At 40.2% G+C, this 25,582-nt stretch overlaps 1 protein-coding gene across 1 annotated transcript in view; it reads right to left on the bottom strand.

Annotated features, from left to right (window-relative positions):
• The window catches only part of PIPOX (pipecolic acid and sarcosine oxidase), a 110,226-nt gene that overhangs the window by 35,862 nt on the left and 48,782 nt on the right, over positions 1-25,582 (bottom strand). Inside the window, exons 3-4 of the mRNA XM_069761203.1 lie at positions 11,878-12,091; positions 8,679-8,861 (exon numbers count right to left, since the gene is read on the bottom strand). Of these exons, the coding sequence (XP_069617304.1) occupies positions 8,679-8,861; positions 11,878-12,091 (397 nt within the window). The remainder of the gene's footprint in view (positions 1-8,678; positions 8,862-11,877; positions 12,092-25,582) is intronic.

Consider the following 25,582-nt stretch of genomic DNA (forward strand, 5'->3'; position numbering starts at 1 on the left):
CCAACTTCTGTGGAAATGCTTTAAGACAAGGAAATTATGCTTAGTAAAGTGTGTGGTCTCCATTTGCCTGTATGACCTCTCTAAATAGCCTGGGTATGGTCCTGATGAAGCAGCAGATGTTTTCCTGAGGGATCTCTTCCCAGACCTGAATTAAAGCATCAGTCAACTCCTGCACAGTCTGTGGTACAACGTGGCATTGGTGGATGGAACGAGGCAAAATTTCCCAGATTTGCTCGATTGGATTCAGTTCTGGGGAACGGGCAGGCCAGTCCATATCATCAATGCCTTCATCATGCAGGAACTGCTGACACACTTCAGCCACATGAGGCCTAATATCGTCATGCATCAGAAGAAACCCAGGGCCCAGTGCTCTGGCATATGGTCTCATAATGGGTCTGAGGATCTCATCCTGGTACCTAATGGCGGTTAGGGAACCTTTGGCGAGCACATGGAGGGCTGTGCGTCACTCCAAAGAAATATCTCCCTACACCATTACTGACCCACTGCCAAACCAGTCATGCTGGAGGATGTTGCAGACAGCAGGATGTTCTACACTGCGTCTCTAGGCTCAGTTACGTCTGTCATATGTGCTCAGTGTGAACCTGCTCTCATCTGTGAAGAGTACAGGGCGCCAATGTTGATTCTGCCAATCTTGGTGTTCTCTGGCAATTGCCAATCACCCAGCACAGTGTTGGTCTGTAAGCACAACATCCATTTGGGGACATCGGGCCCACATACCACCCTCATGGAGTCTGTTTCTGAGAGTTTGAGCAGACACATGGATGTTAGTGGCCTGCTGCTGGGAGTCATTTTACGGGCTCTGGCACTGCTCCTCCTGTTCATCTTCATCTGATATAGGATTCAAGGTTATCAACAGTCCTGGGTATTATTTGCCGGATACAAGCACATCATCCATCCAATAGCGATGGTAGAAAATACTACTTAATAAATCGATTAATATACAGCAGAAGAGATATAAAACCTAAGTTTAATAAATATGGTTAAAAGAGCATTTGCTCGAATAAACCACACATAAACAAAGTATTTACAGATGTATGTTGCTCAGTGATGCCAGTTGGGTAAAGTGTTTCCGCTGTCTCAATTTCCTGGTGAAAAAGTTTATATCTTTTATCCACTTAAATGGACAAAAGTTTCTTGTAGGGAAAAAAAAGAGCACTTTATTCAAAACCGATAACTCGCTATCACTTACATTTCATAATGCACCAAATGTTTTCTATAGGTGAAAGGTCTGAACTGCAGGCGACTGTTTTATCACACAAACTATTCTTCTGTGAAGCTATGATGTTGTGATGGATGCATGGTGTGATTTAGCATCATGGTTCAGTAGTTAGCAGTGCAGCCTTGCAGCGCTGGGGTCCTGGGTTCAAATCCCACCAAGAACATCTCCAAGGAGTTTGTATATTCTCCCCGTGTTTGCTGGGTTTCCTCCGGGTACTCCGGTTTCTTCCCACACTCCAAAGTCATACTGATAGGGAATCTAGATTGTGAGCTCCAATGGGGACAATGCCAATAATGTCTGTAAAGTGCTGTGGAATTAATGGTGCTATATAACTGAGTAAAATAAATGAATAAGTCTAGCTGAAATATGCAACAACTTGCCTGAAAGAGATGTTGTTTGGATGGGACCATATGTTTTACTAAAACCTCTCTATAAGGGCTCATACTCACTTGCGCGAAACTCGGATGAGTCTCGCATGTTAATACCCGGAGCTGCTGCCGGCACTCAGATCGGAGCGTGCGGCCGCATAGGAATACATGCAGTCGCTCCTCTATGCCAGGTGCAGTGCCAGGTATTGCCGAGTTTCGCGCAAGTGAGTATGAGCCCTAATGCTCTACATTGATAGTGCCTGTCAAGATGTGTTAGGTGCCTCTTCCATAGGCATTAAAACAATTCCATACACACAGACAAGCAGGTATTTGAACAGTGCGGATGGTTCGATGGTCCCTCTCCTTTTCAATCTGTAGGACACAGCATCCATAAAGAATTTCACATTTTGATTCAGCTGACTACAGACCAGTTTTATATTTTGTCTAAGTCCATTTTAAATGAATTTTGTACTAGAGAATTGTGTTGATATGTCCCTTTCTCTTTGCATGACAGAGCGTTTACTTTCAATTCTGGAATGTACCGCAAACCATGTTCACAGACAATGAGTTCTGGAAGCATTTATGAGTTCACGCATTGATTTGCATAACTGAATCATGACTGTTTTTAATGAGGACTTGTAGATAACGAGTATCCAATATTGACCGTCGGCTTTGACATTGGTGCATGGGGATTTCAACTGAATCTATGAATATTTTGTTGTACTGTAGATGGAGGAATATTTAAAACTTTAGAAATTTTACATTGAGGAACATTCTTTTGAAATTGTTCCACAGTTTTTAGATGCAGTTGCTCACAGATTGGTGAATCTCTGATCATCTTTGCTTTTGTGAGACTCTGCCTCTCTAACATGTTCTTTTTATACAGTCATGTGACTTGAAAACTGACCCTCCAGTTGTTTTTTATTATTACTACTTTTCCCCGCTTTCGATAACCTTGTGCCAATTTATTTTAGATGTGTTGCTACCATCAATTTCTAAATTAGTTAATTTTTTCAAATTAAAATGGAGACATTTCTAACGTTCAACTTCTGGTCTGTGTTCTATATTTTGTTGTGAATAAAATATGGCTAGAAGATGTTTCCAAATCATTACATTCTTCTTTTCTTCACATTTTACACAGGATTCCAACTTTTATTGGACCCGGGGTTGTAAAAGAAAGATTATTTACTTTTAAGCCATCTGTGTATTATATATATATATATATGTGGCTACAAGGGAAAATGTTTATCTGGAGAAGTCTCATTTGCAGGGGAAAGTCATTTGCAGTAATCTTTTCCAACCCATAACATACCAAACTACTGATATATTTTTCTATGAAGTGCTTGGTTACTCCTGAATGCATATTGTTGCCATTTATGATATTATGTATGTGTTCATACTGTGCATATGGGTTGAAAAAGGTTACTTGCCTGGAAAGGGAGGTGATTGGCGCAAAAAATTATTAAAGTAAGAACTGTATTGGATTTTGCTGCTAAACACCAAACAACCTAATGGGTTAATTATAGACATGATATGATGTATTGAGGATAATAAAATCATGTCAATTGTAATGCTTTGCGCAACAGGTGTTTCTTAAATTAATTATTGGTTGTTCACACGTAATTGTTTTTTACTGGTTTTAAATGTAGTCATAGTCTAACGGTCTAATGTGGATTATCTCTATGACTAATTGCTTGAAATAAGTCGTAAACACATAAGAGGGTTAATAATTGGGTTAATATGGAACTGCACGTGATTATTTAACAAAGATGTCAATAAAGAAAATCCTGTTTTTTTAGCCTCTACTGGAAGTGCCAATTCCTTTCCATTGAACACTCCTAAAATATTGTCACAACACAGCTGTTGTGTGACCTCGGACCAGGGGCTCCTTTACTGGCCCTAACACTCGGGGGCGCCCTAGCTCACCCTGTTCCCTGGGATTCTTCTGCCCTTGCCTTATCCCCTAAATTAGCCCTCCTTATGTTCTCTTCCCTCACCCAGGGAGAAGGGGGCGCTACTGTACACCACAGTAGACCTACCCGACAAACAGTGCGACAAAGACAAGGGGAAACATAAAACTCCACACACACCAAATACTCACTCACATATAACAGAGGTATTCACCGGGGTGTGCAGGAAGGGGAAGAAACCAAAACAGAAAAACATAAGGAATTACCAAGTGTACAAACCAAATAAGTTTCCAGCACTCCTTCTTATAACAACTTCTCTCCCTCCTTTAGCCATGCAGCAGAAAGCTAACTTTGATGAGGATTAGTAATAGAACGCAGATTATATAGCGAAAAAGAGTGGCTAACTGAATACAGCTGAGAACAGGGATTTCTAACGTGGCAGATTAACTCCTGTTCTGCCAGAAGAAATGAACATGTTTAATTAGACAGAGAAGAGCTTCTTCTCAGTGCCGGACTAGGAGCAACCAGACGCTGTGATCTTCTGGATCCGCTCCGATGTAGTAACCCTGTGACAAATATAGTATGATATCTGTCATAGAAAACATTAAAATCCATAACCATTTTCCAGAGAGGGGGCATTCAGCCCTCCTCCTCTCTCACGGAGAAAAGAACTGACTATCTAAACACATGTTTAACATATGGAAAGTGAGGAAATTACGTATAGCTAAGAAGTAAAAAAATAATGAAAACTCCATTTGAACCAGAGGACCCCTGCTGTGCAAAGCAGGAAATCTAACACTGTTAGCGGTAACTTTTGTTCCCTTCAGAGCAAATGGGACATCAGCAACAAAGTTATGAATATTGGAGATTGTATAGATCAGATATTAATGGGGCATAAATTTTCAGCTTCAGGACTAATAGGTGAAGAATATGCATATTTTTTCACAACTATGCCCGTTATAATCCCCAAATAAATAGTGGCCTGATCACTGATAACAGCCATGCCATTTGTCTGATCTATTTAAAGGTACAACCCCCCAAAAAAAATATAACAATGATATCTAACTCCTGTGATCGTCAGGCATGAAGATATTGTAAATGTTGGGAATATCATAATCTTCTGAAACAGAAGCCACATCCTATGACCAGCCCTTATATGAATATGAGTCATCAAGGGTAGGTATGTGGGTGTAACCTAGGTACTGATAAAAGGACAAGGCAAATTATGATCTGTATTCAAAGCTAATTAATATACATACCAGTGTAGGCTTGATCCACGTTAACCAGACATTTTTCAGTCAGATTTCTTCCATCCACTAAACTGAGCCATCTCTGTGACCAGATTTATTAAGTTTATTTGTTAATACTTTTTTTTATGTAATTGTATATGCTGTATTGTTTTGTCCCCCTTGTAAAATCTTTTGTACATGTTTTATAAACACTGCCTATCATTCTGGATTAAATATAAAATGTAATAGTTCTGTTCCTTTTGTTCTGTAAGCCACACTCCTGAAAGTCATCAGCTACCTGTCAATTCTCCAATTGGCCTATAAACAACTGGTGGTGGCAGCTAATAATCTGCAGCCTCATCTGTTAATCATCGGTCAATTGTTTAATTGTCCTGATGTTAGTGAGCAGTAAAGGGCTGCTCTTGACAAAAAGATAACAGCGTGACGAGTTTAGAGTGACATCCTTGGCTGCTATCTTTGATAATATCCATGCAGAAATCTGAAAGTATATTCAGAGCATCTGGATTTGTAGGAGCTTCATGCAAATTTTAGTATATTTTAATTATTAGTCTTATTTATGAAGACCTAATGTGGCTTAAAAAGTGATTATGTAATTATCATTATATTTTATTTACTTTATTACTCCTATTGATCCAGCACAAAGTGATTTAGTAATCTAAATGAATTATAGCGACATCTGAGAATTGGCAAGGTCATAACAACTCACGCACAAAAGGGGAATATTATACACAAGTAAATATATGTACAAACACAGTCATATGTTCCTACAGTGGAGCACCAAAAGGCTTCATCAATGTTCGCAATTAAGAATAATTGTATATCTCTTGGAAACTCTTAAATATTCTGTACATAGGCATGAGTCCCTCATAACAGGGTTATTATTAAGAAATCGAACATGTTATAATATCATCCGGTCAGATTGTAAATTGTTATACCAGGACAGAGCCTATGTTGCCTAAATCTGCCTGGTCCTGGTAGGTTTGTTTTTTATTGTCTTCAAGACATTGCAGTGGATAGCAGACTTGATCAATAAACATAGTCAATCAACTCTTAAGAGCCACAGACTTTTTCGTGACATTATTTTCCTGACCGTATTTGAATACCTTAGAAAGGCACAGGGGCTTCATAAAATATAGCGTATACAGTTGTAATCAAAAGTATTCACTCCCCATTGCAAATTTACAAACAAGAATAATTGAAATAGTTAAAAACGACCAATATAACAAGTTGTTTTTTTTCCAAATTCAAAACAAAATGACGCTTTTAATGACTACTGGAGCTATGAGAATTACTCAACCCCTTCATGATAAAAGCCTTTTTGTGATACTTGACTGAAACCATCTTGCCCTCAAAAACTGCTGGTTTCCAGTGACAGAAAAAGCAAAACCTCCATGTTGGTAGTGTGTCCTTTTCAGCATTTTGCTTCATTCTTACTCCTCCAGACGTTCAGTTGATCCAGTTTATTTTGTTTCATCACTCCACAGAATAAAATGCCAAAACTTTTGCATCTTATTTTGCAGCATATTAAAGTCAACATTTCTTGTACCTTTGGGTTAATAAAGTTGTATGTCTTGGGGTGTGATGCTCTACTATTACTAAAGATGCAGGTCATGAAGGGGTTAAATAATTCTGAACCTGGAGTAGTCAGCAAATGTGACATTTTTTGATGAATTTGGAGAAACCACTTGTAAACAGCATACAGTTTGTAAATTGTGTTAATAAATCTAATTTGCAATGGGGATTAAATAATTTTGATTGCAACTGTCCTTACATTCATCAATATGTGCTATGTCTTTTTAGCTGTATATGTAAGGCCCTTTTAAAATAACATTTTCCCCTACATTATTTCACCAACAATGTAATGAAGTGTATTCTTGTGAGAGTGCACTCCAGCTTTGTAATTTTTATGAGGGTCTTCAAGTTAGTTCCGCACCATACAAATATGAGGCGTACTGCAAAAAAATGCAACTGTATAAATATGGGCATTTTAAAGTGGATCTGACATTAGTAGAGATGAGCAAATATATTCAAGTGGAATTGAATTCTGCTTGAATATTACACAAATCCACTTTTGCCAAAATGGAATTTTTTGTGTAATTTGTTTCCGCTTGGATTCAGCAAAATTGTAGCCATTGGCCACTATTTTTCTGAACCATATAGGGCCATCAAAAGGATAAAAAGCAAACAAAAAAAATACCTGTACTCACCGCTCAATTCTTCAGCCCCCTCAACTATCCTCCAGTTCTTTTTGCATCTTGTTATCACCTTCCCGAACGATGAAATCTCTGGACCTCTTACGCTAAGCCAGTACTTCCTGCTATGATGAGGATCTGCTCATGCAAGATCATTTTAGATCTTAGAAATCACCCTATTGCACCAATTCCCATATCTGAAGCATTTCCGCCCAAAGTGTGATGTTACTTCCGGTTTACGTTATGGAACTATTACCTAAATAAACTATTAATATCTAACAAAAACTACAATAGTGTATTAAACCTAGATTAATTCATATAGTGCCCGCATGGTTTTTTGATGCAGAAGAACCGGGATTGTACGACGCGGGGGATGCCCTTATGAGAGTGACGTCAGCGGTGGATGCGCCGATTTCTAAGATCTAATTTTCATTAGTCTCTGATTGGGTGATGGGTATATTTAATGACCTCAGCGTCCCTTGTGAAAAACACGCCCCCGGAAGAAGGATTGGCGAAACGCGGCGTCGGGGTGAGACAGCTGGGTTGACACGCTATCCAGGTATTTACCAATAGATACGCACTTGTAGACATTAACAAGAAGCATTATGCATCGGATAAAGGTAGTCTAATCAGGTGCACTCGTGGTATGGGTGGAACTATAAACAGATTTAATACTATGTGAACAATAAGATTAATACCCATTACATATTTGTAGTATACACTTTTTCTTTTCCATACGAGGAGTGTTGAATACCTTAGGATTAATATGGTGTGTTAACTTATGCTGTATTTTGTAGTTTGACTTGAGGCACTGAAAAAACACTTGTTTAATATTTGAGATTTTACATGTTTAAATAAACTTTAATGATTTTATATTTACGCTCCTTGTTCCTTAATTGGTTCTGAGTTGTTAAAGACCTGAAGAGACCTGTGTAGTCTCGAAAGTTTGCAATTTGTTACCATCTTTTCAGTTAGCCATTAAAAGGTATCAGCCACTGAGGACTCTCAATTCTAAATATTTTTCTATCTACTGGCTAACACGGTACCAAGATATATTTCTTTCCTGTATCATAGTATATGTCTGAAAATGTTCCTTGTTACATGTATGTTGCCCAGTCTATGTGGTGTGAGCAGTGCCCAAGAAATGCCGATATTATCTGTGCCACCAATATTCTTAACCAAAGTATTCTAACTCATTCTAGCAAAGTCGTAGGAAATGGGTATTGTCAGACCAATCTATAATAATCAACCTCTTTAGAAGAGGTTCATAAATTAGAAACACTTCTACACCGTCTTGCTCTTTTAATGGCAACCAGCAGCGGTTAAGATAAACGACTCTGTTATTTCTCTATCTAGAGTGTTCATATAAAGGGAATAGTAATCCCCAAAGGTGGCTGGAAATTGACGGGCGTACAACACTAAGGTTTTGTGTTGTTACTTATGAAGAATCTCAAGGCTACAGAGAAGAAACTGGCTGCAATATAAGCTGTTTGTTGGTAGAGGAGCTTCTAACACATTGCAGTGATATATATTGCCCAAGGGAGGATGACAGTCCCAGAAACCTTTTAAATGCAGTTCTGTTTCAAGGAATCATACTGTAAATCAAATGAATAAGTAATCCCTCTACTTGCCTTCTTGAAAAAAATAGGTTTAATGATAAAAGGCAATTTTTTTCAGCATGACAAGATAAAAAGAAATTAAATAAATAAAAATCTCACCTTTAAAGGTAGCTCAAGGCCCAGTGGGCTAAGCACCTTCTGCGCCCAGGGGCCGGCAGTGATCACTAATTTTTTAGCTTCAAAGATACCGGAAGTGGTTGTTACAGTGACCACCTGTCCTGGTTGCACGTGCTTTACCTTTTCCCCATCACGGATCACTCCACCCATTTTTTGAAACTGCTCCTTTAATATAATCATAAAGAAGTTTATGGTAAAGATAAAACGTTTTTGCAACAGTTTTTAAAATGTGTTGGTGACTGCAAACTTTTAGGTAAATTATTAATATCTTCATCCTTTCCCTCTAAATCTGTATGCCCTGGTGTTCATTTGTTCAAAACAAAAGAAAGCATTGTAAGAATTTGGCAAGAGAGTGAGGCTAACTATTGGTAAAGAAGTTTTTAATTTTTGTTATTTTTTTAGATTTAGTTGTTTTTTTTTGTTTTTTAGAGTCTTGCAAACCTCCCATTCTTAAAGGAGCTGGCAATGGACTTGTGTATAAAAAAAGGTGTATCCTGATATTCAGTAAGATTACCCCTTTAACCAGTTCATGACCGGGCATATTTTCAGATATTATCACACATGCACTTTTAATGGCTCTAAAAAATGTTCTCGCTCGGATATCCAATTGTTTCTTATTTTTTTTCACGACACATGAGGCTTCATTTTATGTCATTTTTATGTCCTATCTCAATAAAATTAGGAAATACTTGCCTATTTTTCACCTTTTTTATATTTTGTTTTTGATATATTTATTTTTTTTAATTTAGTTTACCCATTGTGCCTTCCACCATAAGGTCTTAGAAGACTTTCGTGAAAGGTGGGTGGGGGAGCATTTTAGCTTATCTAGTTTAGGCCGGGATCACACATGCGAGAAACACGTCCGTGTCTCGCATGTGAAATCCAAGCTCTGGCGCCTGCACTCCAGAGCAGAGCGTGCGGCTCCATGTGTTCCTATGCGGCCGCACGCTCCGCTCCGAAGTGCCGGCGCCAGAGCTTGGATTTCACATGCGAGACACGGACGTGTTTCTCACATGTGTGATCCCGGCCTTATTTCCCCATGCTAATATATTAACCTCAACTACAGGGAAATTTCAGCCTCCTGGCAGCATAGCAGAGCTGTCTGGGTTTCCTAGGACCAAGTGGCTTGTTCCCTCTCTACACCCATCGTTCGCAGGATAACGTGGTCTGGAGTAGAAATCATGCGCTAATTCAGCACTGTGCATATGGAGATCGAGAAGGTAAACATGGTAACAAAAACATGTTTATCTTCTCTCTGGGTAGTCTGGCTGTGTCTGACAGCCAGACTCTCTTCTCCACAGTGGTGCGATCTACTGCTAGATGCTTACTTTGCCTTGACATTTCAGAACATCAGTGATGGGATAACTGTGGACTGCCCAGATGTGCTTTGCATTCCTGAATAGTGATGAGCGAATATACTCGTTACTCGAGATTTCCCGAGCACGCCTCCATTTTTTAGTGCTCGAAGATTTAGTTTTCATCGCCGCAGCTGAATGATTTACATCTGTTAGCCAGCATAAGTACATGAGGTGGTTGCCTGGTTGCTAGGGAATCCCCACATGTACTTATGCTAGAGATGTAAATCATTCAGTTGAGGTGATGAAAACTACCATAAGTCTCCGAGCACTAAAAAATACTCGGTCACCTGAGCGTGCTCGGGAAATCTCGAGTAACGAGTATATTCACTCATCACTATTCCTGAAGCAAATGGATTATTTTGACTTTAGAATGGTGGTCTCTTTAAAGAGGATCTGTGATCAATTTTTCTTACTTTATTACAGGACTAAGTTACCAATTTTTCTTACTTTATTCCCACTTCCCAATTGTTTTTATTTGATTCCCACTGCTCACCTGAGTACTTTGCTTTCTTTTTTTTTTTTATCTGCCATATAGTTTCAGAGATAAGAACCTTTTTATTAAAAGCAATTTTTTATGACCTTTTCTCCAGGGGGGCATTTCTCCCAAAATTCTCTGCGACCGTGTCTATGGCTTGCTCTCCATCATTACACTGTGAGCAATGCCCCTTGTAAAAAACATAAAAATTAACACTAAATAATGTGGAGGTGGAAGGAATAGTCGATAGATGAGCCAACATCTATCAGAAGAGTATGGCCAACTTTAGTGTAGATTTAGAAGTTGTATTAACCCATTAGTTTTACAGTGAAATAGAGGTTGATAAAGAAAGTATAAAATACAAAATTCAAGAAAAAGGTTGAACGTTTTTGGGGGGTATTTTTCAAAAGTAGGCAAAGAGTACACAATGGTACACAAAAAAAAAAGCATTATATGACCCTTGAATCTCCTCCGCTCCAGTGCTACCGCTCTGGTTGTCTCCTCTGTACCAGCAGTAGTGACATCCTGTTCATCTCACTATTACTTCCAGTACAGACCACAAAAGCATTTTTTTTTTTAAAAACCCTCTACTTTTTGCCATCTTTAAAAAAAAAAAATCACAGAAAACCCTTATTACTCAAAATACTATTTTTCAAATTTTTCACTTTTTTTTGTGAACATTTTGTTCTCAAGAAGATTCAGGAAGTGAGTCCTGATCTGTAATAAGGTTTATATTGTTAATTGTAAATCCACATGGCAGTCAGCGTTCCTGCAATCTAATCGTATACATTGAGGAGATAACAGAAAGTGTAATTAAACACTGTGACAAACCCAACTTGTACACATCAGTCAAATTATTGTGAACAACCCTTTTAATTTGTCGGGATGTTTAATTAGACATAGATCAAATGTAATGTAAAGAAACATGTTTAAATTGATCCTTTTTTTTGTTTTGTTTTTTATTCTTCATAAGATGAACTCCGTGCAAGCGAAACACGGTACGTAGCAGTCTGCTCTAGTCCCTAAAGAGTTACTTTGCTCTTTCCTCCGTAAAACAAAGAACTATTTATGAACAAAGCAATTTCACACTTTGGATACGTGCTCTCTGTAGAATGAAGACATGTCTCTATTGAAAATTAGATTTTTTAATTCTTTTTGCATAAATATATTTTAATCAGTAGCTAATCTAATTACGGAGAACGTTCCGACGTGTCTCTAGCAGGGGACACGAAATGTTTTGTTTATCACTTTGTGTCGGAGTGTATAATTATGTGTACATGTCTTTTTGTTCCATGTAGTGATTACATAGGTCTCTAATAAACAACAAGATGCAAAATTCTCATGGTACCTGCACGGCCCGTAAAGCCTTGTCGGCACTCAGAACTCCACCATCATGGTCACAACCGACAACTTCTCCCGGCTTTAGAACCAATCCTGGATATTTTTGCTTGCATTTCTCTTGAGTAAGAAATTCCCACGATATCTTTCTTTCTTCCATATTCTTACACATGGACTCAAATTCTTCATTTCCAGTTGGGGCAATCACCAGAACGCCTGTTTTCCTGTGAACATATGATAAGGTTGTCTAAAAATGCGCCAAAAAATAAAAAGACCCATCAAATAAACTTGAATACATCAGTGGGCTTATCTTATTTCAAGTTAGCAAAAAACATTAGACTTGAGAGATATATTTATGGAAACGGCACATGTTTCATAAAACCTAAATTGCACATTTTGTGAACATCATTTATATCAGTAGTTAAAAAGATTTTGTGAGATATGAGAAAAAGGGTAGATTTTTTTATTAACTGCATACTTTTGTCCATCTGCTATGTCTAGCATTTCAACTCAACGCTATAAGCATTAATGCACCTATGCACCTTACCGCCTCCTCTCCCAATCCCCAATAAATTTTAGGTCCCTGATAGCATCACAATGAATTGTGAGATGGGGAGGATGCTATCAGGTGCTTAGCACCCTCCTCCACCACTCAATTCATTTTACATCCATATCTAACGTCCTCCTCCCCCTGTTTGTAATTCCATTATAAGTTCCCCTTCATCCCATCCCAATCCCCCACATCCCTCATTGTCCTCCGCCCCACATCCCATCATTGTCCTATCCCCACCTCCATCATTGCCCTCTCCATCACATCCATCATTGCCCTCTACAGCACCCCAATCATTACCCTCTCCACCACCCCAATCATTGCTCTCTCCACCACCGCACGTCATTGCCCTCCCACCAACCCCATCATTGCCCTCTCCACCACCACAATCATTACCCTCTCCACCACCTCATCATTACCCTCTACACCAGTGGTCCCCAACTCCAGGCCTCGAGGGCCGCCAACAGTGCAGGTTTTCAGGATTTCCTTAGTATTGCACAGGGGTTGGAATCATCACCTGTGCAGATCATCACATTACCACTGATGCAATACTAAAGAAATCCTGAAAACCTGCACTGTTGGCGGCCCTCGAGGCCTGGAGTTGGGGACCCCTGCTCTACACCACTTCCATCACTGTTCTCCCCCTTCACCCCATCATTGTCCTCTCCACTACCTACATCCTTGCCTTCTCTCCACACCATCATTGCCCTCTACATCTCCTCCATAATTACCTTTTCTACCACCCCATTATTGCCCTTTCCACCACCCCTATCATTGCCCTTTCCACCACCTCCATCATTACCCTGTCTACTACCTCCATCATTGTTCTCCCCCACCACCCCATCATTGCTCTTTCCAACACCTCTATCATTGCTTCCTCCCTCACCACTCGCATCATTGCCCTTTCCACCACCTCTATCATTGCCTCCTCCTCCACCATCCCCATCATTGCCCTTTCCACCACCACCATCACTGTCTTCTACTTTACCACTCCCATCATTGCCCTTTCCACCACCTCCATCATTGCCTTCTCCCCCACCACCCCCATAATTGCTCTTTCCACCACCTCCATCATTGCTTTCTCCCCACCACCCCCATCATTACCCCTTCCACCACCTCTAGCCTTGGCTTTCTCCCCCACCACCACCATCATCTTTCTCTCTGACACAGAAGTGCGCAAAAAGGTGACATCATCCAGTCGCACTGCTGTGTCAGCCAGGAAGCGTGGCCAGGAAGCAGGACAGACCCCATGCAGCTCCACTGCAATTTTTTCCTATAGGCAGTGGACCTTCAGGGATCGCTCCCTGCCCACCACGCATGAGGGCAATCTGGCCAGGGCCCCCCATAGCCAGATAAACAGGCCAGATTGCCCTCAGTGTTAGTCGCCATGCAGGGGCCCCCCTCTACCTTCGGACTCTGATGCAGACACAGCGGCTGCACATGTGATATGTCTCCCCTGAGTCCTATGGTAACTCATGGGCTGCTTCTATGGCACATACATTGGGTTCCAACACAATCAGTATTTTATCAGCAGAAGATTAACACTACAGGACTACATATGATGTGCGAAGCCAAAGTGTCAAGCTGATTTGTGAAACCCTGCTCACACTTCTGACTGGCAACTTCCTGCGTATGCTGTGAATTGTCAGGAAGCTGCCAATTAGTGATGGGTGCAAACATATTAGCTTGACTGCCTGACACATGAGATGTAGTCCCGTAGTGTTAATCTCCTTCTGATAAAATACTTATTGTATTGAAACCCAGCCTAATAAGTGCCATATCCCTGTAATCAGGCTGTCACGCCCTATATTAAGTTACTCTCAAATTAAATATCAAAATCCTACTGACTGTTTTCCTTTAATATATTATAAGATCAGCTAAGTTGAAATAAACGCCGGTCGGTACATGCTCTATCGGGGATAATTGCTAATAATCTGGCAATGCGTCAGTCTGGGAAAAGCACATTTTTGGATTTGTTTTAATTTGACGAAGAATTCTAATGAACCCTGTTGGGCGTAAAGCGTTAACATTGTGTCTTTCCTGGGAAATTGCTCAGTGTAGTCTCTAGAGACATTTATGCTACATTCTGTGATAACCCCGAAGTGGCTTAAAATAGATGTATTGTTAGATGAAACACCGTGGAAGAAGCACAGCAACAGCCCTGTTTAGTCGGAGTGTGGGGGGCTACATTAGTGCATATGGAGAATTGTGAGTGGCAGCTACGAAATGAAATATGTAAGGTGGGGTATGGGGGATTGTTTTTTATTTTTTTTTTCAAACTATTTTATCATAGAGGTGAAATTGCCCTTGACGGGAAGTCTCAGCTAGAAATAGCAATGTGCACACAAGAGACAAAGAACGTGCACAGTACATGGTGATTTTCATTTTAACGCTGGAATACAGAAATAGAGACCAGAGACGGCTATTGTGTTCTGTATAGAGAGACTGCACATAGAGTACAATGAAGAAAAAATTATTAATAAAAACGGCGGTGCTTACACAAGGTAGTACTAGCTAATGAGTATTTTATTGTCAAGGTCACATGAATGTCATGTTGCCGTTGAAACTTTTACTCGGGAGTAATTAGTACGTTTTGTCGTTGGAAAGAGATTTCTAATCGGACAAGAATTTTAAGTGTTTTTTTTTTATTTCATTTCGGGAGGAATTTATTTAATCAAAACAGAAGGTAAATGAATAGCGTGGTCCTGTTCTGCATTCACCATGGACCCTCTCCGCTGCTGCAGAAGATATGTGCTCCATTCAAATGAATGGGCTGAAAATATTTCCTGCACAGTTAGGATTCCTTATACTAAAAAAAAGAAAAGTGCTTAGCGTTCGCTTGGCTCATGCGGAAGGAAGGAAATATTTATAATCAGCGGTTTACTTTCAGTGCTTATTGAAAAGAATATATAGAAGCAATTAACAGCAAAGGACTTCATAAACTAAGACAACAGAGGAAAAGGACAAAGAAATTAGTGAAACAAATGTACTACTTTAATGCAGCTAAATTATTTATCTTTGCGCCTGTGTTTTGCATGCAAAACGAAAGGTTGATAAGTCTCCATGTACTTTATATTATAACGGTAGTTTAACTCGAGCTCTGAATTGCCATTCTATCAGCCTCGATGTAATCATACTTTCCGCCTAGAAGCAACAGGATCATTTAAGAAGTAGGCGAAGGAAGCACAAATCAATTTATTCAACTTATTCTGGCCTCTCTGGATCCCTCTGTGCCTCAATAAGAAAATCATTAGGATAAGCCTAAATGTAACAAAAACACATTTCCTCGATCTCCTGGTTATCCAATATTCTCCGCAGGCCGGGACACTAGAAGATTGATGTAAATGAACCTTAAAGACTTTTAACTAGAGCATTAACTCTGGAAATCGTTCATTAACATCCATGGAAAGCATGAGGGCTGCAACCTTGCTTAAAGTGATTGTCTAGGACTATAAAAAATATTTGCTGAAGTCGAAACACCGTGTATTCCCACTCTAACACATTTTATTTAGATATATTGATCACTAACGTCAGATCCCAGGAATAATGATGCCTACTAGCAGTTTTTTCTTTTTCACACTGTTATCATCCATATTTGAAGGATGTATAGAAATTGTTCTATGGATGCACTAAATTTATAGATGCTCTCTATGTATGAGAAATCAGGAGAACTTGTTTTGATGTACCCAATAAGTGTCTAGAGGCCAAATAACTATATAAAATGCATTATACAGTATGGATATGTTCTTTTCACTTTGTATACATGTTGATGATCCCAAAAATGCATTAATTTAACCCTAACTTATTATGCACTATAATTACCTACTTTTAAGACCTTTTTTGCAAAGAAGTTGCTTAGGCTGTGGTGTGGATTTTGTATATATGCAAACCTGCTCTCTAGAATGGGCCATCAATGTCAGTCAAGAAAATCAACCATTAAAATCATTGGGACCCCTGGTCTTAAAGGAAATCTGTCACCAGGTGTTTTCTACCCCACCTGAGAGCAGCATAATGTAGGGGAAAAAATCCTGATTCCAGCAATGTATCACTTAATTCACTGGGTGCAGCAGTTGTGATACAATCAGAGTTTTAGGTGTAGCATGTAGCTGAGCTGAGAAAGCTAACATCACCTACACCACAGCTTTTTGTGTTCATTGTCTATTGACAGTGAGCTGCTCATCATAGGAGGGGGCATGGTCAGTCTAGCAAGAGCGTGAGCTGTGGGCCAGGCAGTGATAATCTTCTGGTGATAAATCCTTCATTGTAAATAAACAACAGCGCGTAGCCTAATAAATGACACATCCCTGAATTCTGTGTTTCAGCCTCTATCTCATGCTATCTCCAGATTACATAACAAAAACCTGCTGACAGATTCCCTTTAAAGATTAGGATCTCAGAAGTGATACCTGCTCATATTAGATGCTTTCCCACAACCATAAAGCTTTATTTTATTCCTTAGAAATATTATCATAATCTCATATGTGAGTTTACATTTTATTCTTATGGAATAATAATTTTATCCTTTGACTAGGGTTGAGAGACTTTTACTTTTTTAGGGTCGAGTCGGGTTTCGCGAAACCCGACTATCTCAAAAGTCGAGTCGAGTGAAATCGGCCGATTATGGCAAAAAGTCGGGGATCGACCGAAACACGAAACCCAATGCAAAGTCAATGGGAAATCTAACTTTTTTCTCTCTCTCCCTCTCTCTCTCCTCCGTCCCTGAACAGAAAAGCTGGTGTTACACATTGCAAATCGCTACAGCGCACAAGCGACAAGATGGCGATAGGCGTCCACGCCCCTAAGACCTATGTCATCACTCTGCCCACGCTCCTTCATTGGCTGAAAAAATGGGGCCAAACGCGTCATACGAAAAGCAACTTTGGCGCGAAGATCGCCGACCGCATGGCCGACCCCACACTAGGATCGGGTCGGGTTTCATGAAACCCGACTTTGCCAAAAGTTGGCGACTTTTGAATTTGTCCGATCCTTTTCGCTCAAGCCTACCTGTGACTATCTCTTTAAATGATACTTTTCTGCATTATTTTTTTACCATAAGGGTATATGCACACATTTTTCCAGGTGGGCAAACCGAATGGGTTTTTTAAAGATGTTTCCGGAAACGTCAGTATTTTTTTCCTGATGTATCTTTTTTTTTTGGTTGTTTTCTGAGTGTTTTTTTTTTTTTTTTGCTTTTATGGCCTTCACTGGTTTTTTTCAGCGATCTCATTGCCTTGTGGTGTAAAGTATAGAGGAACTCCAGAGCAGAAAACGTCTGAAGAATGGACAGCGGTTAAAGTGGTTAAAAGACGCTCAAAAGATTCAATGTTTGGTGTTTTTTACATAGAAACATGGTTTACTTTTTTATGGTTTTACATGTTCTTTCTTTTGGTGTTTTTTTAACTCTTTTTCAGTCGGCTTTTGGAACGGACCCACCCTAAAAAGACATACCCTAACAGTTATACGAAAAAGGTTCATGTTCTGCATACCAAAAGAGGTTCTGCCGTAACAACAATCTTGGTATATTGCACGCAAGCTTTTCTATAACTAGTGATTCACATGCATTATGATTATTTTCGTTTATGCTAAAACTGGGAATTTATTCGGAAATTCAGAGTCATGAACCTTTTTTTCCATCTCTACTTTTGGCTGAACAAAAAAACTGCATGGAAGGACTGGTTCAAAATGCAAAGCGTAGGCTGGGTCTAAGGATTAATGGGAAGTCTACCAAATATGTAATTAAATCCTTTCCTGTAATGAGTCAAATAACATAAATGTGAGTGTGTTATTAATTTGCAACCAATCATTAAATCGAGAAATGAATAAGCTAAGGCCAAGTTCACATCTGCGTTGGAGGATCGATGAAAAGTCCCAGTTCCAGATTCCATCATGTTTTTAGGAAAAAAAAGAGCCGCATACAGACAATTAACGCTGTGACAGAACTTGAAAGACTCCAATAAAAATGAATGTGGTCCATTGGCAATATCGGTGACCATCATTTGACATCATCATTTTTGTTTTTCTGCTGTTATGATGGTACAGAGAACTGGGAATGTTAACTCATTTGTTAACCGTGCAGACTATAGTATTAATTATTAATATAATTTTATTCTTGTTTCATCTCCAATTACATAGTTTTGATGTTAATCCTGGAAGCAAGTGTCAAGACTACTATGACCCCACTGGTAGAATTTGTAGAATATATTATCTGCAACAACATCGAAACTAAGGGGTCGCACGAAGGTGCATAATGACCGAGGTAGCAAAGGGTACATCCGCAACCGGACCCATGCGGGAGGAGGATCCACCAACGCCACTGCCTATTTCAGCTGGATGTGCATCTGAGGATGCACTTTTGGTTGAATTGAATTGTGGCGCAGAATCTGGAGGTTCCCTGTACTTCAATACACGTCCATCATGGGGAGCACATGATAATAATAATAATAATAATCTTTATTTTTACATAGCGCTAACATATCCGCAGTGCTTTACAGTTTGCGCACATTATCATCACTGTCCCAGATGGGGCTCACAATCTACAATCCCTATCAGTATGTCTTTGGAATGTGGGAGGAAACCGGAGTGCCCGGAGGAAACCCACGCAAACATGGAGAGAACATACAAACTCTTTGCAGATGTTGTCCTGGGTGGGATTAGAACCCAGGACCCCAGCGCTGCAAGGCTGCTGTGCTAACCACTGCACCACCGTGCTGCCCGTGACAATGACATCAAGCACCACCTGTTGCAGGCACACTAATGTCAGCTGCTGGCCTCTGTGCCTGCTTATGGTACAGGATGCTGCACGTCATGGGAGGAGAAGGTGGGAAAAAGAATTGTTTATTTATTTTTTAAATGTGCTGGAGAAGAGCGCCAGGATGGGAACATTATTACCAGATGGGTCCAGGATGGGAATATTATTACCAGATGGGTCCAGGATGGGAACATTATTACAAGATGGGGCAAACACAAGTGTGGTTAGAGGATCGAAAATGCTACAAGGGCCCATACAGTTATGTGCAAAATAAAAGCAGTCTATCATCACTAATGTATTTAATTACTGTTTTTGGAAGAAAAGATAATTCAACACAGGAAAAAATTCATGACTAGGTGTAGGTGAATAATGGGCAACCAAGAGAATCAACAGTCATGATACCCATGCTGCTAATTGGGTGTAATTCACCCATTTAATGAAAGGGAGGTGTTCTGATTAATATCAGTGCGGTGTTCAATTAGTGAGGCCATTCATTCTGTGGAGAAACAGGTGTTAATTATGGCCCTTTTTTAAGGAAGGAGGGCAGCAAATGTTGTTCCTTTTGGTTTTAGCTCTTGCTCAGTAAGTAAAATGGGTCATCCCAGACATTGTACTGAAGGAGAAAGAACTTTGAACAAGAAGATGATTGAAGAGGGGAAAACATATTAACAAGGGCTTCAAATAATTGGCTGCTCATCTAAAAAGATTTCCAATGCTTTAAAATTTAAAACAAAATCCAAAACATGTGGTAAGAAAATAAATGCTACCATATAAGTATCATAGAATGACAAGAATGGCAAAGAAACATCCAGTGATCAGCTCCAGGGAGATAAATGAAAGTATTCAGCTACCTATGAGTCCTGCAACTATCAGTAGATGCCTACATGAAGCCAAACTATTTGGAAGAAACCTTTGTAAAGTAACATTGCTGAAAAAAAGACATGCTGAAAAGCTCACAGTTTGCCAGAGAACACATTGACTGGCCTAAAGAGAACTGGCACAACATTCTATGGATAGATGAGAGCAAGATTGTTCTTACTGGGTCTAAAAGCCACAGACAGTTTGTGAGATGACCCTTAAACACAGAGTTCAAGCCAATCTGTGAAGAATGTAAAACATGGAGGTGCAAGCATAATGGTTTGGGGATATTTTCCCTATGAAGATAGGCCTACTTATCCAATACCAGGCATTATGGACCAGTTTGAATATATCAAAATAATAGAAGAGTTCATCTTGCCTTATGCTGAAGAAGAAAAAATACCCTTGAAATGGTTGTTTCAGCAAGTCAAGGACCCCAAACACACCAGCAAGTGGGCAATATCCTAGTTCCAGTCCAACAAGATTGATGTGATGAAGTGAGCAGCCCAATCCGCAGACCTCAATCAGATTGAGAACTTGTGGTGTGACATTAAAACATCCGCATACATCGGCATGGCCTGTGTACCTAACGGTAAAGCTAGGGTATGCACACCGCATGCCGACATAGGCAGAGCTGAACGGAGGAGGTGCGGCGGTGGGCAGAGCCTCACGGAGGATTACGCAGCCTTCCGAAGCACCTCCATCCACAAATGTGAAACCAGCCTAAGGGGGTGACAGAGGCCATCATATACCTCCCCGTCTTTGAACAGTATTCACATTGAATGTGTGCGATTCCATAGTGTTTATGACTGCTTATGTATTCATGTAATGTTGCTGTAATATGTATGTACCATACATGTGTTATGCATAGGGTTAGGGAAAGGTATAGAGGATAGTATAAAAGGGTAGACAATCTTAGTGATAGAATAGTGGGGCACATAAGAGCTAGGGAATTAGAGTGTGAGAATAGGCATAGTTAGTATAAGGGGTTTTCCAGGCTGGGAAGAGTTACAGATGGTTGTAGTGCAGAACAGTGGGATATAGTGAAGGCACTTCCTGGTTAGGGAGTAGTAGTGATGCAGCAGTGAAAGAAGGCAGACAGCCATGGGGGTGAAGTTGCTGAGGCAAGAAGGGACCCCAGGTTGAGTGGCATGCAGGCAGTCACCATCTTAAATGGTAAGCATTCCAAGAAGGATCCGGAGCCAACGGCCGGGATTAGGTGGAGCTGAGACGGCGAGCCTTGTACTTTTTTCATTTGAAACTGGACTAGGGGAATGGGAGGAAGCTGATGGACCAAAAGGCACAGACGTCACTGAAGGGGCAGAGATTGCCAGGACGGGACAGGGATTGTCCAGAGAGGCAGAGAGTGCCAGGAAAAGCATGGATTGCTAGGAAGACATGGAAAGCCCCAGGAATATCACTGTGTCTGCACTGTGCCGCATCTCTAATGAAAACCTTGTTGATGGGTAAAGTTGAATTGTTAAGAATGGACATTGAATATTTAGTTGTTTGTGGATCTGGTGCCAGAATGACAGAAGCAGAGGGGACTCCGGCAATTAATGTGAGTGTTCTGCTGTGCATGTTGCACATACAGCTGTAGGGGCATTATGTTTCATTTGTGTACTGTAAATGATATCTATAACCCTGTATGTAACCCCTTTCTCATGTACAGCACCATGGAGTTAATGGTGCTATATAAATAAATAATAATAATAATTTGTGGGGCGCCAAGGTGTGGGAACACTACAGCTCGTTGCCACGACTACCACCCTGGCCGCCTTACAATTGTACACCTGACCAACATACAGGTGTGGACTCAGGTACAAATTTTGCACTGGGACAGATCGTAACCTAGGTGACCCCAGCTGCCACATGCATAGAAACCAAATATCAAATGTGATCCTATTGAGTGAACACAATGCTGCAGGATCTGTGCTACATACTCAGACAAAACAATATTTTTTTTACTTTTGTAGAACTATAAAGCTTTATTTTATTCCTTAGAAATATTACCATAATCTCAGGTGCGAGTTTATGTTCTAATCCTATGGGATCATAATTTTAGAGTAAACTGATGAAGTAATTATAGGAGGCATTGATACATAAACTTTCTGTATTTCACTAGGGTTTCAGACACTAGAAAATGATCTATGTGCTTCTTGTTGGGGTCAGAGCTTGTAATCTACTGTAATAACATTTTGCAATACTCCATAGACCTACGTGCGGGTAAAAGCTGATATTGGAATCAGCAGCGTGATCATGGTGCCGCTTTCTAATGGCGCTGGACTCCGTGGTCACTCTCCCTCCTCGTGGTACATTTATTGTTGAGCCTTCTGTGTGTTTCCCAATATCACTGGATTATTGTCATAGCTTTCCGCATTGTTTCCTTCATCTTACATTATATGGATTTTGTCATTCTCACGGCGCTGCAATACACTCACTATCACATCCATTTGTATCTAAGAAAAAGTGGTTGATTCAGGGATAATCATTTATTCCTGCTTTGACATGTGGGTCCCCCCATTTTATACTCATTTTATACCCTCTCTGAAAGAAGTATGGCTAGATTTTCCTTTACTGACCAAAGGTCTCTGAAAATCCCAGTCAAGTGCATCTGGAAACCCTGACCAAGGCAGAAGTTCTTGTTTCCTCTCTGCCAGACCAACTCACCTCTAAAAAGACACTGAAGTAAAGAGAATCTGTCACCAGGTTTTTGTAATGTAATCCTTAGCATACCAGGATGGTAGAGACCCTGATTCCAGCGATGTGTCCCTTACGGGGCTGTGTGTTATTGTTTCAATAAAATCAGTGTTTTAACCAGCAGGAAATGATTACTAGAGGACTAGTCTTCTCCTGCCATGTAGTCCTCCTACTATGAGTAACCCCGCCTCCAGCACTGATTAGCATCTTTCTGCATATGCACAGTGTACACATAAAATTGCCAATCAGTGATGTGAGCGGGGGTATACAGAACTCAGCAAAATCTGCAGCAGAAAAAACAGGGATTTTATCAAAATGACAGCAAGCAGCCTAGTAAGTGACACATCGCTGGAATCAGGGTCTCTGCCCCTATATCGTTCCGCTCTTAGATGGGGTAACAACAAAGTGGTGACAAATTTCCCTGATTCCCATCTTCTTTTAGGATATATCAGGGAGGATATGCAATTAATGTTGACCAGATCAACTCCTATTCTAGCAGCCGTTTCAGATAGGAATGGAGCTGTCCCGTGCAGATCAGTCCAGTGTTTACATGGGACTGCCACAGGAGATAACAGCTGATCAGTGGAGGGTCCTGGGTGTCAGACATCCACTGATCCACTATTGACTACCTATATAAAAGATATACTGTATACGGTAATAATCATTATTACATGGCTGGAGAGTCCCTTTAACTGCTATGTAATCTCCTGTACTCTCTGATTTACTCAAATATCATGGCTACACAATATTAATGGTGATTAACACCGTTCCTTGCACAGTGGGTGGTCACGTTATAAGATAGGAATGTCCAAAATTCTGGAGTAATCACATTAATGACAATAATGTCAGTGTCATTGCATGAAATATTGCCAGTAATAATAACATATAGGATAATACGATGATATCTCAATATTTCACTATTACAGGACAACATTGTTTATTATTCTGAAGATTCAGTGCAACCTGTAACTCCTGCGACCTTTAGATTTCTTTACTTACCAGCCTGATCTAGAATAGAACTACCATTGCCTGAGAATAATCCTGGGAGAATCTGAATCCACTGACGTCTACAATCTCGCCTTTCTGCACTCACTTCATGTTCTTAAGGTGCTTGAACTGAAGATGGTCCTTAAGGGATCCAAAACATCAGCGTCTATTTAAAGTGCCACGCCGCATACTCCTTATATTTATCATAGAAGCGGGATGCGAATGTCTCCAGCAGACCGCCAGGCTTGCATCGAATATCCTTATATTTTTAATAATGAAATACTTCCCCAGCTGTATGAAAACAGTGTGCATTAAATATTAAATCCAGCGCTGGAAGAAGAAAATGTTCCTATGTCTTATCCTAGGGTGACCATTGCTTCTTCACACAGGCATGTCTACTTATGGACTTTACACCTAATATTTAATGTGCAGGTAAGGCTGGTTTCACATTTGCGTTTTTTGCCGCTGCGTTTTAGCGCAAAAAAAGCATGCGTTTTTTTTTCTATACTTAACATTAAAAACGCATGCGTTTTTTTGCATGCGTTTTGCCGCGTTTTGGACGACGTATGCGTCGTTTCTTTGCTTGCGTTTTGTTGCGGAAATGCAACATGTAGTAATTTCTAGAGGCGTTTTTTTGCCGCAAAAAAACGTATTGCTGTCTATGTAAACGCATGCGTTTTTAAGCACATGCGTTTGCTTGCGTTTTTAAACGCATGCGTTTTTATAGAAAAACACCAGAATACACACTGATAAGCCACCCCCCAACCCTAACCCTAACCCTAAAGGGATCCTAACCCTAACCCTAGGGATCCTAACCCTAACCCTAACCCTAGGGATCCTAACCCTAACCCTAGGGATCCTAACCCTAACCCTAGGGATCCTAACCCTAGCCCTAACCCTAGGGATCCTAACCCTAACCCTAGGGATCCTAACCCTAACCCTAGGGATCCTAACCCTAGGGATCCTAACCCTAGGGATCCTAACCCTAACCCTAGCTATTTCTGTTTATAGTGGGTTTTCTAGTTGATTTTGATGATTGGCAGCTGTCACACACTTCTCATCATGCGTTTCAAAAATGTAAACGCAGGAAAAAACGCATGTAATTGCGTCAAAACGCTGCGTTTTTTTACCACATGCAAAAACGCATGCATCTAAAAAACGCAGCGTTTGCACGTGTTTACATGCATTTTTTTCACCACATGTGTTTGCGTTTAAAACGCTGCGTTTTTAAACGCAAATGTGAAACTAGCCTTTCATAAGTGTGTAACTTGTTAGTAAACACACTAGGTCGGATGGAGGCAAAAGCTATCTAGCCACAACTCATGGAGCCCGGCCGAGACATGCATCGAAATAAAATGATGGAAATTGACCATCATTGAGAGTGTGCATGCTCAGTTTGATCCGTTATTTCTCAATGAGTCTGTGGAAAACATCGAACTGCACTCGGATGACATCTGAGTGCAATCCTATTTCCCCGCACTGACACAATGGAGAAAATGGGAGAAACTTTTTTACTCCATCTTCTATTCATCCAAGAAAATCAGGTCACGCCGTCCTCACATTCTGACCAGACAATGATCAGAGTGTGATTTGCATAATCTACCCGATTCTCTCGGATAAGAGAATACAGTCGTCTGCACCTGCCTTTAGTTACTACAATTCATCATAGGCACACATCTCTCTAGACCATAGGTACATGGGGCAGAAGTGACTATTGCAACTCCGAGAAAAATATCGAGCCTCACTGTACTATGAAGCTTCATTGGAATATTAACATGAATTTTTTTTTCTGCTTTGCCTTTTTTTTTCTTTATAGGATATTTTTTATTTTAATAAAAAAATCGTTTTTGCCTCTCATCCATTACTCTGCAT

Source organism: Ranitomeya imitator, chromosome 3, assembly GCF_032444005.1.
Source record: "Ranitomeya imitator isolate aRanImi1 chromosome 3, aRanImi1.pri, whole genome shotgun sequence".
NCBI classification, from domain to species: domain Eukaryota; kingdom Metazoa; phylum Chordata; class Amphibia; order Anura; family Dendrobatidae; genus Ranitomeya; species Ranitomeya imitator.